Source organism: Necator americanus, chromosome II (genome assembly GCF_031761385.1).
Source record: "Necator americanus strain Aroian chromosome II, whole genome shotgun sequence".
Classification (NCBI taxonomy): domain Eukaryota; kingdom Metazoa; phylum Nematoda; class Chromadorea; order Rhabditida; family Ancylostomatidae; genus Necator; species Necator americanus.
The window spans coordinates 6,449,743-6,464,658 of NC_087372.1; the positions used below are offsets into that span (position 1 = coordinate 6,449,743).

Here is a 14,916-nt window from a genome sequence, read left to right on the forward strand (position 1 = left end):
TAAATTCCCGGAGCAGTTCCCGCTCAGCTACAAATCAACTGTACTATATCCATAATTCTCGCCGGTATCACCGAGGACCGAGGACAACGGGCTCTTCTTCACGCAAATTGGGCTTGTTCGCAAACTGCAAACTTCTAAATAACATCGTTGAAATGCACTGCGATATCGATTACTCATTAGGTGACACCATTTCGAAACATACGCGAGACTGCGATTGCATATAGCAGCGAAATCCGGGGTGAGGAGCGGAGAGGGAGGCGCGATGATGCGGTCTTTCGGGATGCGATTTTACTTGGACGACGAGTTCGGCAGGGGACTGAGAAGAGGGGGACTGAGAAATTTGCAGGAAATGTGGAGGCTTTTCGCTTTTCCATTTTCTTTGGTTCTAAAAACAAATCTGACGAAAAAAAAAAACTGCAACGAAGGGAATCGCAGCGATTTTCTGGGCAGTAATGGAGTAGGATTGCAGTCATATGGTTGTGTACCGAATTTTTTCCTTATTTCTTAAACAATTTAATTTTATAACAACTTCGACTACGGTAAAGTTGAGCATAGAGGTGGGAATCAACAAAACCAACTTTCTTTTTCCTACTCTTCTCTCTTTTCCTCTTTTTCCTCCTTTTGAATTAGTCCTAGATACAATTGCTTACCAAAACTATCACAAACTCATTCATTTTTCATTTTTTCCATACCTCTTAATAAAGATCCGTCATTGCATGTGCCAGAGCTGCTCAAGTCCTGTGGTTTACTTTTCCCTTCTCTGTGGTAGAAATTGGCCTCAAAACTATCCAGAAACCACTGGCGAGCGTCCGTCTTCGGAACATCGGCAGTAATTTCCCGCCGATAAGCACAACGACATCCAATTTATCAACACATGCCAGTTTTGCTGCGAAAATTACGTTCTCTTCCGAGGTTCTAACGGGAGAGAATTGAAATTTATGCTTGTACTTAAGAGAGGAACTGCGAAAATGACTTATACCCTGGGGATATACAGTACACAGCGCGTTTTTTCGCTAAAATTTCTATTTTTGATGAGCATTAAGCTTCAGCGCTCCATGAGAACAGAAAAACTTGCTCTTTAAGGGGACCTTCACAAAATTTTCCCTGCCTTCCCGAAAATTTTGCGCCATTCTCTAATTCCTTGATTATTTGTGCAAGCTTGAATTGGAACGGATTTACTTGCACATTCCTGACTAACAAATCTTTCCCACGAGCTTCCAACTATGATTTTGCTTAGGAACCTGATTCAGGAAGGGTTAAATAAAGCTGACCTGTGGTGGTAAAGTTGTTATCCTGTGTAGCGAACTCCACAAGACCTCTTTCTGCTGAAATAGAAATTTGCAGATGTAATGCATAATAAATAGGATAAAAATGCATAATAATGAATGAAGACTCAAGGTTGAGGAGGAATTAATTAATTACAGTATCCCCGCCGTCCGTCAAAATTAACGTTTGCATGATTTGTCCGAAACATCATGTTCCTTCGACAAAAACTATTATGTACTTTACACAGAAATATCCCCACTGACTTATATCCAGGGAATTAAGATGGTACCGTAATCCTTTTGCGTTTTTGCATTTTTTCCCCTCAGGATTTTGATGAAATGTTGCGAATTGGTTGTCATATCCAGGTTTTTTGGTATCAAATGTACGTGTTGCATCTTTTTTGTGGACATTTTAGGGCTATAAAATAAATTCATAGAAGGGTAGGGAGAGTAAATATAATACTGCGTAGATTTTCTCCACTCATGTAAAAATTCGAAATTTTTTCAAACTCAGCCATTTCTGATATCTCCGTCTTCGACACTTCTGCTCCCGGAATCCTCATTTCCTTGGTGCTTTTTTCTGAAGAAAACAATCTCTTCCTATTTTTTTTTCTTGTTCTGATGAATCTAATCAATATGAGAATCTTTCAATTTTCAATCTTCACTTCATTTTTATTTGAATTTCCTCATTTTTCTACAGTGAAAAGATATATACATAGTTACTAATCCATTTTTTTCATTAAAGAGGTACATAATTTGTTAATTAAAGATGTAATTATTTAATTTTCTCATCTACATCGAATTTTCTCGAAAGACCTATGTGGTGTTCAGGAGCCGCTTGCCGTCTTCCATGGTCTGGTGTCTGGATCAAAGGTGATCGTGAGCTGAACATCACACAACATTCCCTGGGCTCATTAGGATCATGTCGATCGAAGAACAACGATCAATACCTGTTGAGCAGTTCGACGTAAGTACTGTTAGTGATACTGTTACTGGACTGGTGACTACAAAATGTGTCGAAATTCATTCTTTGAAGCCTATAATTCATTATGAACCATAAAATTCCCTTTAAGGGAATTGTTTTTTTTTATAGACGTATTCATGAACGGGACAGAGTCCATATTCTTAACGGGGACCAGTTCTCGCATAATCGTATTCATGCATAATTATAGTAAAAGTCAGCAATAGTCAGTTCCCAAATAATAAATAGTCATATTAAGGGATCGAGGCGAATGTTTTCGATGTCTGATTGTGTTTCCAGTTCATGAAAATGTCCTCCAGTATAAAACCAGTAAGTTTTTCCTTTTTTAGAAGCTTAAAAATTGAAACCAGTAAGTTTTTTTCAAAAGGTTATAAATTATCTCTTTCGAAATTTCGGAATTTGAAATAAGTGGAATATTCGTGATTTTTTTTTCTTGATCTAGTAGTTTCCTTTTGGTTTGGACCTATTTTCTCCAAATCAAATACTCCAATAATTTTCTTTTTTTTTTCTTTTTTTTTCCTGATGGCGCCGAAGCGCCGACCTTTTTAAATCACTATTAATCGCTCATCAACAATCTGTCATACCTGGACCGTTAAAACATCACATCGAACTCCGCCCCACATGAAGAAAAAGAACCATGAAATTTTCATGAAAGCATGCAATGAGAAGCACCTGTCGTCGGGCGGGTGGACGTTTCCTTATGGGACGTGGAAATGGAGCGCGCTTTGCCCGCTCGCGGCCGGGCTCCGCGCCACAAACGACAATTTGAGCGCGGTGAACGCGCGATGCGTGGAAAATAAGCGCCTGTTTCGATGCACGTTTTCTGAGCATGATCTGGTCGTCACATCAATCACATCCCGGTCGGTGGAGCGCCGTCAGACATCGGACGCAGAGGCCGCCGATCTCCAGGGGATACGTACAATTTTGTGGAATAGAGAGGATTTCTTGCGAGCAGCTATGACCCTTCGGATTGGCATCACTGCTGCGGACTGCGGATGTCCCCAAGGAAGGCGAAGATATACGGCAGAAAACTATCGAGGATATTTCAGCGGATATTGTGGATACTTTAGCGGAATCGGATGGGGTTTGATGGTAAAACCATAGATGGTATGGGTGAAAAACCATGAATAGGGTAGAATGAAGAGAATATTTATGCGCTGTGATGAGATGACAACGAAATGGGACCTTGGCAGGCGAAGATTAGTTTATTGTTGGTGAGGGGGCTGAAAGAAAAGAGATTCTGAGGGAATATGTGCATACTTTTATTTTATTATTTATTATTTATTATTTATTATTTATTATTTATCACCTTATTACTTGTTTTATTTTTATTTTATTTTGGTCACTAATAGCAAACAAGAAAAAGAAAAAAAACGAAAACACACTTTGTCTGAGTCAGAACAAAAAAAAACAGCAAAATTTTTTCCTAAAAATTAACACATAATGAGAAAAAAAAGAAAGTAAGACAAGTATTTCGGAGTTGCAAAAAAGTAATATTTTGTTGTTATTTGACAAATCAGAGGAAAAAGAGTGATAGAATCGTTTGAAAAAAAATTAGAAGCTGAAAGAAGTTTTATTTGAAAGAAAGAAAGGTAGAAAGGACCGAAAAAATTTTCATAGGTTCTTATATTGATTGGAATCTGGAGAGTATGGTCGAAAAATGTCACTTAAACGGTTCCATTTCGAAAAATGTCACTTAAACGGTTCCATTAAGTTGAACGCATCATTGTTATGGTCTATAATTATACAGTATCGGGAACTGGAGGCAACTGTCCCTCTCGGATCCCCCTCTCTCTCTCCTCCTCCACATATATCAACTATTTTAAATTATCGCTACTGTATGTAATGAATGCTAAAAGAGGAAAAACTTGTCATAAAGCTGGAAGAACTTATAAAATCCTTGGAATACTACTTTAATTAGTGTTAAGTGGAATTTTTACCCACTTGGGGTTTGCTTATTCAAAATGTGAAAAATAAAATCCAGCAGAACATAAAGCACTTTTTTTTCCGCCGACGTCAAGGCCATGCGGTGACTGACGTGCTCTAATCCTGACAAGTGAACCATACGTCGTCGCTAACCGCAGGAGGTCTATTAAGATCACATCGACTCCTTTGTGTGGCTGGGGTTTTTCCGCGCTTTCACCCATTTTTCCCCTTGTCCTCCTATAGGGTGCATTAGTGTGGATGGAGCGTCGCCAGACCCGGCTACCCTTGGAACAGCGTCATAAAAACCGCCACTAATTTGTGCACACAGCTGAAAATTGCAGCACAAAACGATAGTTTGGGGCCGGTGGGGGGGGGGGGGAGGAATGGATGTTCGAGGAGGATTCCAGTAAACAACAATATCTAGGATGAAATATCCAGAATAAAAGGTTATTGTGCTCATAAAGTTGTGGTCTTATAGTTGCTCTGAAAAAAACGGCTATAGTCATCAGTAATGGAAAGTAATTACTTGGGTGACAAATAATTATTAATAAATAATTAATTAATGATAAATAATAATAAACTTCGATTACTTCTATGTACGGGTGGGGAGAGGAGGGAAATAGCAACGAGATTAAAATCGAGTATAAATATAGGAGAAGAAATGAGAGGGAAATAATTGCTTAAATCCGAAAAATACCAGTGGGATCCTCGACGAAAAGGGCCAGACCTAAACCACAGAATAGAAATTCCACAAATTCCTCTTTCTTGTTATTGTGGAAGCCGCAGTTCTTAAAATTAAATGTAACCATGGATCTATGTTTTACCACAGCGGCTACCAATCCAAAAAACTTCCCACCGGAATTCTTTTATGCAGATTTTTTTGTGGAATGATTCATGATATCACTACGATAAATTACTATGAGCTCTAAAATGAGTTTTTTTTTCAGCTCAATGCATTTTCGACTCAAGTATGACGTTGGAACGATGTCGATATCATTTTAGCGGTGATACCACAATGCATACTTTATTCAGGAGTAAGTTTGACTTTTATTTCTTAAGTTTTTTTTCTTTAAAAACTAGTGGAATTCCTAACTGAATTAATAAAAAATTCCTGGGTGGGACCATGTCCACTTTAGTCATTGACGCCGCTATAATTCATTCGCATACTAATGAGTTTTACACCAATTTTCCCTTTGAAAGTGAGATTCTTTCGAAAATTTCTAGAATTTTCCTTCTTTTTCCTTTTTTCGGTTGTACTTCGTAGATGTTCGATACTCTCTTTTCGTATGACCTCTTCTTTCGTCTAACATAAAGCTCTAATTGGAAATTTTAAGTCAAACATCGATCAGTTGTCTTTACCTCCTGATTTTTCATTCGGTCCCATAAATTTTGTTACTTAGAGATTATTACTCCTCTAATTCGAACTCCTGTATCACTGTTCCCGGGACGTTGACAGGAATTGTTATTTTAGACTATTTTCATTTTTTGTTTTCAATTTTTATTTTTTTAGTTTTTATTTTCTTTCTTGCTTAATTACATATTCTAATTATTCCAAAGCTTCTATTTAGCTTTGAATGTATTAAGCAGTCCCATACCTTTCTTCCAATTTCCGTCCGCACTTTAACTTACTGCGGCTTGAGTTCTAGGCCAAAAATATCAAGCAAAGTTAGAAGAGGAAAGAGAAAAAAGAAAGAAAATAAAACGAAAAAGAGAAGAGAGATAAGGGAAAGCTAAGAAAGTCAATCTATCACATCGATGGATGAAGATAATCGATTATTCTGCTCTCCGTACTGTTGATTGGAATATCTTTTTTGTTGAATGAAAAAATAAAAAAATAAAAAAAAGTAGGAAAGAAACCTATGGGCACCCTAATAAATATTAATATGGACTTTATTAGATGGTGATTTCACCAGGTTTTCGTAACGTTTCCCTCCTAATTTCCTTATGCTTTCTGATAATTCACTTCTATGACTGACCAGTTTCTACTGAAGACATCGCGAAATTTTGATAAATTCTACATTTTAAAGTACAGGATAATAATGGTGGCATTCAGGATACCGTATGTAGATCGATCCTGATAATCCGTTCAGGACAAGCAATTAGTGCAAACTAAAATCTAATGATAGAATTTGAAATCTAAAATTCCAATTGCTGATGATTTTTGCTTGAATTCTCCTATCATTCTTCTTTGGAAGTTCTTTGTTTTGTTTTTCTTCTTATCTTTAGTGTGGATATGTTCCTACCGTATTTCGTCTCCTCCCCTATCTCTCCTAAGTCCTTTAATTCGCATATACAGTATTTTTCAAGATATTGACATTGAATCCGTTAAGTGTCGTTCAGTTACCGTGACCTTTGTCCACCATTGAATTGCTCTTCTTCAAACGATTAACTGGTCGGACCATTCTGGAAAAAACCGCGTTAATAGAGACGACGGATTGCGTTCAGGAGGGAAAAAAGACGTTCCGTCCGCCTCGTCGTCGTCAACATTGACGACGACGTGCCGCGCCGCTACGTCGACCGCCATTAAACGACGACGACGAGACGATCATTTGAAATGCGAAACCGTTTCACATGCTTAAGTAGCTGTGCGCAGATGCATCCGAGGAGATGTTCGGATAATAGGAAAAATATAGCGCTGTGTGGAATCCTTGGGGATTCACGAGATTTAGCTCTCAAGCGCCTCGTGAAACCTCATTTTTGTGCGAAGCGCGATTTCGATCCAAGAATATGAAGAGGGAAAACGGTTAGAAATTGCACTAGTCATTTCTTTTACAGTTTATCAAATCTTTTTTTAAATGTTTTGACTGATTTTTTCAAAATACTTTGACTCAAACAAAGTGTGTTCCTTTTTTTTCTTTTCTTTTATGGTGCACTAGTGGTGTACGTGAATAAATGAATAAACAAAAAATTTCTGGATACGTACTCATAACGTAGAATCGCGCAATAACCGTCGCAACTACGCGTGTTCTGCAAGTAATCCACCTAGTTTTTTTTTAAATTTATTTACTACATACACGTTTAAAATTTTTTAAAAAATGATTGAAAAATATTCTGGCAACAATCACACCGAATCAGTAGAGATTCTCTTAAAGATGTAGGTACGGAAAGAAGCGAATATAACTACATATAATAGATAGTCTTAACTCTAAATCTCAAAAAAATCGTATAACTAACAAAAAAATCAAATCACAGTAAAAATAGGCATGCAAAGAGATGTCGAATAATGATCCATGCAGCTTTCGATCTTTCTCTCATCAGAAATTGTTTACTAATGCCAAACGCAACAGAATTAGCGAACAGGAGTTCTCATTAGGAAAAGTTTAAAAAAATCCAGGCCAGGCGTACTTTCTTTAAGGAAAATTCCATTTTTCAAAAAAAAAAGTCCTTTTATTCACAGAGAAAGTAGGGTGGAGACACTGATCGATCGTGAAGGTCACCTAATTCGATGAAAATGTAATAAAGTAATAAAAAATAATAGTAGCAATAGTAATAAAAAAAAGATTGTGGAAACTAATTCTACGTATTTTGCTGAATTCTTACAAGTTTATTTTAGTTGAAAATCATGTAAAACAGAGTGTTTTAGTTCATTAGGAGAGGTTAGAAAACTTTAGTTCCTTACCTTTCCTTATATTTATTTATTTGTTTATTTATTTATTTATTTACATTGCATTTATTTACATACATATTGACGAACCACATGGTCAAAACAATCAATCAATGTGAGAAGTGAGAGATATCATTCGTGAATGAGTGCAAATCCACGAACGATACTACTTTTTACAGAAGATGCCTCAACCGTACAATGTCCTATCGAAGCTCCACTCAACTTCACCTATCATACTAGCGGAGGAGCATGTAGTAGTCGTATCTCATCCATAACCAGGTACGAAAACTATGCGTATCGATTAGTTGCCCTCTCAGAAATACCTGCTCTTGATCTGTTGTAGATGTTCCGAATGGGCACGGCTTTCGTTTCGCTACCAAGCATGTCCGGAAAATCCTACCAAAGAGGCTTCAGGTAGTTTTTTTTTTTCAAATCCGGAAATATTTCTTTCCATAGAAAAGAAGGATTTAATGTTTGTTTTTCAGTTATTGATCGCTTTCCACATTCATTTGTGACCTTCTCTTTATATTTGTGCACTTTATGCTCTAATGAATACATGTTTGGGGCGAAGTAAGGGTCGAAACATCACTGATGTCCATAGAGGGGCTAAAAATTTAAAAAAAAAGGAAAAATTCGGCTAGTAGCGACACGAGCTCTGATGAGGTGTTAATTCTAGTTCAGTGAAGTGTTCATAATGTGCTGCATTATAACCAACTTTTTTCTGCATTGAAAAAAAAATTATTTTACACGTGGTAGACATTTTTCGTCCACTTGACGTTACTGAAAGCGTTCCAGAATTCGCTATTCGCTAGAATAGCGCCGCAAGTGTCGTTATTTGATTAATGTCTCGGAACGTTGGTGTCTGTCCTCTACTTTGTTTTACTTTTTACTTTTTTATTATTCTACAATGATCAGAAATTCCTTGTGATTCATATTCCTGTCTCCTAATCGCTTACAGTATCCGTAGGACGGTGATTCACTGTAGTACTAGCGCAAATGGGTCTGTTTATTATTATTATTATTATTTTAAAAAAAAGTTTAACCACTGTCTAATGCTTCTATTTCTTTTCTTCTCCTGTCGAAATTTCAAGAAAAATCCAAAAAAAAAAGAGAAAAATCCCAACATCTGCGAATTTCAGCGATATCTGCGTCGCTAAAAGCGCTGAAAAACTTCTATTTTGACCGATAACACAGTCGTTTTCCTGCATTTTTCATTTTTCAGAGCAGATTTTTTCGTTCGAAGACCTTAGTACGGTATAAACACGATGCCTATTAAAGGACTTTATTTCCTGAAATTTCCGAATTTTTGCATCCTCAAACATTGTTATGATAAGAAAACCCAAAGACATATACACACAATACATACTTGTGCGCCGCTTTTTCTTTATCGCCTAAATAAATATAAAAATAGTAAATATAAAGCAAATATGAAAGTAAATAGTAGTAAATATAAAATATAAAATATACCATAATCACGTGTTTCAACGTATATTATTTATAGAATACTAAATATAAAAATGCACTATTAGAGCTCGTTGAGAGCTATTCTCGAGGGAACTTCACCGAGTCATCATCTCTTCATATTATCATCTCTATCCTCCTCATATTCTAAATTATGTCCTCTACAACCTTTAGTATAACTATATAGTAAAGTGCAATGAAGCAGATGAATGATTCTGCAATTACGTACATTCTAATTGTGCACAGGCACGCAATACTTCATCTTCTTAACATCGGGATTCAGTTTGTTCGTTGGCGCGTATGTGTGTGTGTGTATGTATGCTGTGTTCGTCCAGCTCTATAGCTCGAGGGGACATTTGTCATTGTAAGTGCTACGAATCCCAATTAGTGCTCGAGCAGCCACCACTTGGAGTCGGAGCTCGTGATCTATTGCAATCGGCTAATTCACCTACTATGGAGCTATCAAGGGAATCACAGGGAATACACAGAGAATCTAAGCAGATGTCGTTCCGACGGATGGATGGTGGTAGACGTATGTGCGTAATTACAGTAGATCATGAGCTATTACTGTAACCTAATTATTGTAAGCTCAAATGGAAATAAATGAGGAAAATAGATCAGTAGGAGCTCATTTTTCGGATCTATTATCTTTTATCCATCTTCCCCTTATCTTCTCCTAACGTATACGTGAAAAAAGTTTATTTTCAGTGATTTTTACTAAAATAATAGCTGATAACAAAAGTAACTCCTATGAAACTAGAGCAATTCAGGAACACTCGGAAAAAAAAATCCCATGAAAAGGAAATGTTTCGAATTTTCAACCCGTATTATCCTAGGTAGCATCTTCTCGCTTGCTATTTTTCTTTTAGTTAAAAATATGAAATTTCCTGGACACTGTAGCTATAGATTAACTGTTTAGTTTTGCATAGGCTCACCTTTTCCCATTAAAATTCTCACCGATAATACTTAAAAAATTAAATTTTCTATGGTGAGAACGTTTTTGCAGTGGAAACCACTTTTAAAATAGTAGATATTTCGTTACATCTGAAGTGGTTCTAGCGGTTTTTTTTCTTTCTTTTTTCTTTTTTTAAATTATTTTTTGCATAAAATTTGCACCATAGAAAAACCGTCTATAATCCTTGGTCTGAGTTTGCTCAGATGTCTTCAGACTGACTACGACGAATTGGTGAAGTCGGCTTTATCAGGGTCATGATCTAATTGGGAGACGGACGGCGGGGGGATGTGTCGATCGGCCTAAGGGGATTGCTGTTCGTCAGTGTTCGGCTTGGGGGCTTCACTCAAATTCTGATACATCGCCTCAGATCTATGACTAAGATTTAGGATTACAGCTGACATACATCATATAGATGACTGAGATTAATACGATACGATTTTAGGTTAGGGTTAAAGAGAAAATTTGCAGGAGGGCGTGGGTTTCCGGGGGACCCACTATACAGCCCATTCGATTTTTGAGTAGTAATTCGATGGGAATTAGTGAATATTTTCCGAGTCGTATAATAGAGCCAATTTCTACCGTAGGAGATTAGGGTCCAGCTAAAAAGAAATGGGTAGTTTTTTTTTCTAGTTTCTTAAAAACTCAAGGGGTTTCCTGGAAATTTACAGCTGGACTGAGGTCAGCTGTGAATTTCCAGAGTAAGTCAGCTGCGTTCCTGTCGTCCCACCAATATAATTGGTCATCGAATTTGAGTGGCGTAGTCCGTCGAGTTAGAGATAGCGGATGGCCATTCCATCCGAATTAGGTCAGCACCACTCAATTTGCACCCACTCGTACAGCTCCGTGCCCGCCATTGCACACACATACACACGCACGCACCCACTCAGCCACGTACTCGATTTAAATAGATTTTGGGGTCTGGGGAAATATGTTCAAAAGGGATGGGCATACTCACAAATATGATCAAAATATGATATAAAATAGGCCCAATAAGGACTTAAATGATATTGACACCGTTAAAGGCATCACCCCACGAATCTGAGGTGGTGCAGATTTCAGATGGAGTATTCGTATACGGGATGGGAAACTATGGAGAGGGGGGAGATTCCGTCAATTTCTTCTCAATTGCCGTAAAAAATGGCCCGGAAGATGCGGCGCCGCACAAGGCTGGTGCGCTCCAGTCGAACTCCCCGTAGAAAATAGTGCGCCAAAACGCCTGAAGTCGTATCTTCCGGGCCATTTTTTCACGGCAATTAGGAAGAAATGGACGGAATCATTCCCCTCTCCGTAGTCTCTCATCCCGTATACGAATACTCCACCTGAAATCCGTACCACCTCAGATTCGTGGAGTGATGCCTGCAAAGATATCGCCACTAGCCAAACAATATTCAAGAACAATACAATTTCTAACAACAACTTGTTTACAGCTTTCTGGAATTTATTGAGGAAGTCAATAAGCAGCAACGAACATTTTAATAATCGCGTCGCTCCTTTGGAAACATCGCTACTAGCCGAACAACATTCAACAACCAGTTTATTAATCAGGCAAAACTTGCAGAAAAGATAAAACGATATCTTCAATACATAATACACGTGAATATAAGTTTATGTAAATACACCAACAATATTCTTTCGTTACAGTATCCGAAGTGGAATGTATCGCATCATGGCACACCCTCGGTCATACGTTCTTCGCCGCTCGGGTTGGAAATCGTCGTGGTGAATCATACAGATGCTTTGTGAGTGTTCAAAAAATATAAATAATCTCACAGTAAATAGGTGTTAAGGAATTTAAATAAAATAATTATGTACCACACATAATTAAGGCTGTAATATCCAGTTTAGAATGGATTTCCTTGGCTGATGATAATTATTTGTACAATGGAAATTATTTCTACAGATAATGGATCAAACGGGAACTTCGGGCCGAATAGGAATATCTGCTGATGCCAGTTGTCAAGAGTTGACACATATTGGTGCCGCCACGACCACGTTACATTACAAACAAGGTAAATAAAAAAAACAGCAAAAAATGTATATAGTAAATAAAATACATTGCAATACAACGCAGTTTTAACCGTAATAATTTTTAAATAGCGACGTACTTTGTTGCAATAAATTGGATCTGGGCAGGATTTTTGGCATATGCTTGATGCACGATGTAATTGCATGGGAATTTGCCAGCGAAAATTTCACGCACTCGCAAAAAAAAACCCCGTTTACGCTATCTTCAATTAACTGCTGACCTACTCTTTCGGATTCACAATAGTGTACGTGTATAGTCGGCGTCAAATATGTGTAGCCGCGTGACCGCGACGCGTCTGCAGTAAATCATGTCTCCACTTAGTGCATAATCTCTCTTCTCTCTGCCTTTCCCAATCGAAGGTGCACTCGTTTGAACGTATTCGTCTTTGACTATAAACGAGCGGTTAGAAGCTCGCAATTTTTCATTTATTTATATTTATTCATCCTTTTATTTATTTATTTTTTATTCTGCTTAGCCGAAGGTTATTATTTAATATTATTTATTTATTTATTTAAGACCATAAAATTCATCCACAATGTGACTTTCCTGAATATCTACATGCCACAATGGGACGAATACGGCAAACATGGGAGTCGATAGTGACAGGTCGTAGGAATGTAATCCAGAATGGTGAGTGTTTCCTCGTTGATTTTTCATCCTATGTTAATGTTCCATAAAAATTTCCAATTATTGAGTTAGCACCGCCGCAAAACACCTACCTGCCTTAATGCCTTATAGCTATCTGTCATTAATTACCAATAATTAGATGTCTTTCCGCTTCCAGGTCACTGGATCTCATCGTACAAGGCTAAGAACGACTCAGTCTGGACGTGTTTGGAAAGTAGACGTCTCGAAAATTTTGTGGCTATTCGCGCACATGTGAAACGAGGTTGCCAAACCGGTTATCAATGTGTCCAGGTGGGTTTTTTCTCCAGAAGTTAGGATCAAATGAAATATCTAGCGAAAGGTTTTTTTTTTCTGGATCTTAAGCGATTTCCTTTTTTTTTCATATTGTGTGTTTAGTTTCATCGACGTGGAGAACGTATGGTTCAGCTTAGTTTTGGACAAATCAGCCATAATGAGTACGAGGATTGTAGCGAAATGACTGTCGAGACACGAGATACGCTGGTATTACACGGTGCACAGGTATTGCTGTTGTTGTGCTGCTCTTATGCTGCTAGAAGCTTCCCGGAGACAAATTTTCTCTCAAATCCTTTTGTTTCTAGGAAGAATGTCCTCTTCGTGGACGATATTTGTCACCGAAATGTCAACATCCAATGCTTTACTTAGGTTGTCAGAAACCAGATGAATTACAGATCTCAACGGAATGTAACCCCATACAGAAAGGTGAGAGGGGGAATAATTGAAAATTTCAAAAAATTCGAGGTAGACGTTCTATGAGTAACGGAGGTCCGTTCAGAGGCTGACGTATATTCATGTGCTGCTCATTTTGAGCATGGAGATGATCATTATTTAGTGGTTAGAGACGAGCTTTCTACTCAACTACAATGTTTGGTAGGTCCACTTATTCCCTTTCATTTTTTTTTACTTTTACTTTTTACTGGAGTACCTTTTCGAACTTGCTATTTTCGATTGTACGTCAAGGAAAATACTTTTCAGAAGATCCATACATCTAACGATATCTCACTGACGATATTTGATCACGTTTCGTGTGATCCTCATTCCACCACAGCTTCGTTACCGTCGTTTGTGTTGAATGTGTCGAACACAGGTTTGTTGAGATTAACTCCTCCACAAAAAATATAAATAATTGTTGATTTTTTGGGCTATCACGTAATAATAATAAAAACATAGCATTGATATATCTGTGCCGAGATCTGCAATATGCCCCGCCCATTTCTTTCATAACATTGCCGCACGGTAATGGGCTAGATTTGAGCACGATAATGCTCGCATTTATTGTAACATCTGTCGTTACTTACTATTTTATTTCTGCCACCTAGTAAACATAGGTGTGTTCATTTGTATATGTATTTGTATTTGTATTTTTTGTAAATAGTCCTACAGTTGACACCAAACATTTTCATCCATGCAGCCGCGACGCGTCCGTGTTGCAACGCGCAAACTCTCTCTGCTTCGCACACACTTTCTCCCGCCTCTGTTTTCGTTTAATCGAAGGCGTATCTCGGCCATCCAATTGAAAAAATTTGGTGCCGAATGAATTTTTCTAGCATACAAGCTGAATGAAATGATTTAGAAGAAGAAAGAAACATATGAATGGGAAAAAAAGAGGAAAATATTCCTTTTTTTTCAGAAAGATGTGAATCTTCACTCCTTGCTGGCTTTCTCTACTCCTCAAAGAGTTCACCACAAATCCACGAAATCTCATCGAGTTTGATTGCAAGCTTACTGGTGCTGATTATGCTTTCTTAACATATCTGTTGATTGTATTTGTTTTTTCTCATTGTTATGTGATTGTAGGAAATTTAAGGATGTGTTGTCGTTTGTGTTTTCACTACGTTTAGCCACTTTTCTAATTTCGAGTATTGAATTTTGATTGTATTTCTCTGGTACCAGATGGCATTTTTGCGCTGAGCTTTTTTTTCTTCTTATTCTCACCTCTACCATAGGCAAATTACGTCCTTGTTAATATCTCGGTGATAACTGCTCTAATTTTAAATTTTTGAATATTTACTAACTATGTTGTACTGGAACATAGTGCAGCTTCTACTGATG

At 37.5% G+C, this 14,916-nt stretch overlaps 1 protein-coding gene across 1 annotated transcript in view; it reads left to right on the top strand.

Annotated features, from left to right (window-relative positions):
- Nucleotides 1-14,613, top strand: part of RB195_017004 (uncharacterized protein) — a gene marked incomplete at both ends in the record, with an annotated part of 30,550 nt that extends 15,937 nt beyond the window's left edge. Inside the window, 14 exons of the mRNA XM_064183791.1 lie at nucleotides 2,097-2,232; nucleotides 2,486-2,556; nucleotides 5,121-5,207; nucleotides 7,957-8,056; nucleotides 8,121-8,191; nucleotides 11,835-11,932; nucleotides 12,094-12,202; nucleotides 12,736-12,849; nucleotides 13,004-13,137; nucleotides 13,243-13,365; nucleotides 13,446-13,566; nucleotides 13,640-13,734; nucleotides 13,840-13,951; nucleotides 14,495-14,613. Of these exons, the coding sequence (XP_064039672.1) occupies nucleotides 2,097-2,232; nucleotides 2,486-2,556; nucleotides 5,121-5,207; nucleotides 7,957-8,056; nucleotides 8,121-8,191; nucleotides 11,835-11,932; nucleotides 12,094-12,202; nucleotides 12,736-12,849; nucleotides 13,004-13,137; nucleotides 13,243-13,365; nucleotides 13,446-13,566; nucleotides 13,640-13,734; nucleotides 13,840-13,951; nucleotides 14,495-14,613 (1,490 nt within the window). The remainder of the gene's footprint in view (nucleotides 1-2,096; nucleotides 2,233-2,485; nucleotides 2,557-5,120; nucleotides 5,208-7,956; nucleotides 8,057-8,120; nucleotides 8,192-11,834; nucleotides 11,933-12,093; nucleotides 12,203-12,735; nucleotides 12,850-13,003; nucleotides 13,138-13,242; nucleotides 13,366-13,445; nucleotides 13,567-13,639; nucleotides 13,735-13,839; nucleotides 13,952-14,494) is intronic.
- Nucleotides 14,614-14,916: the final 303 nt, after the last annotated feature.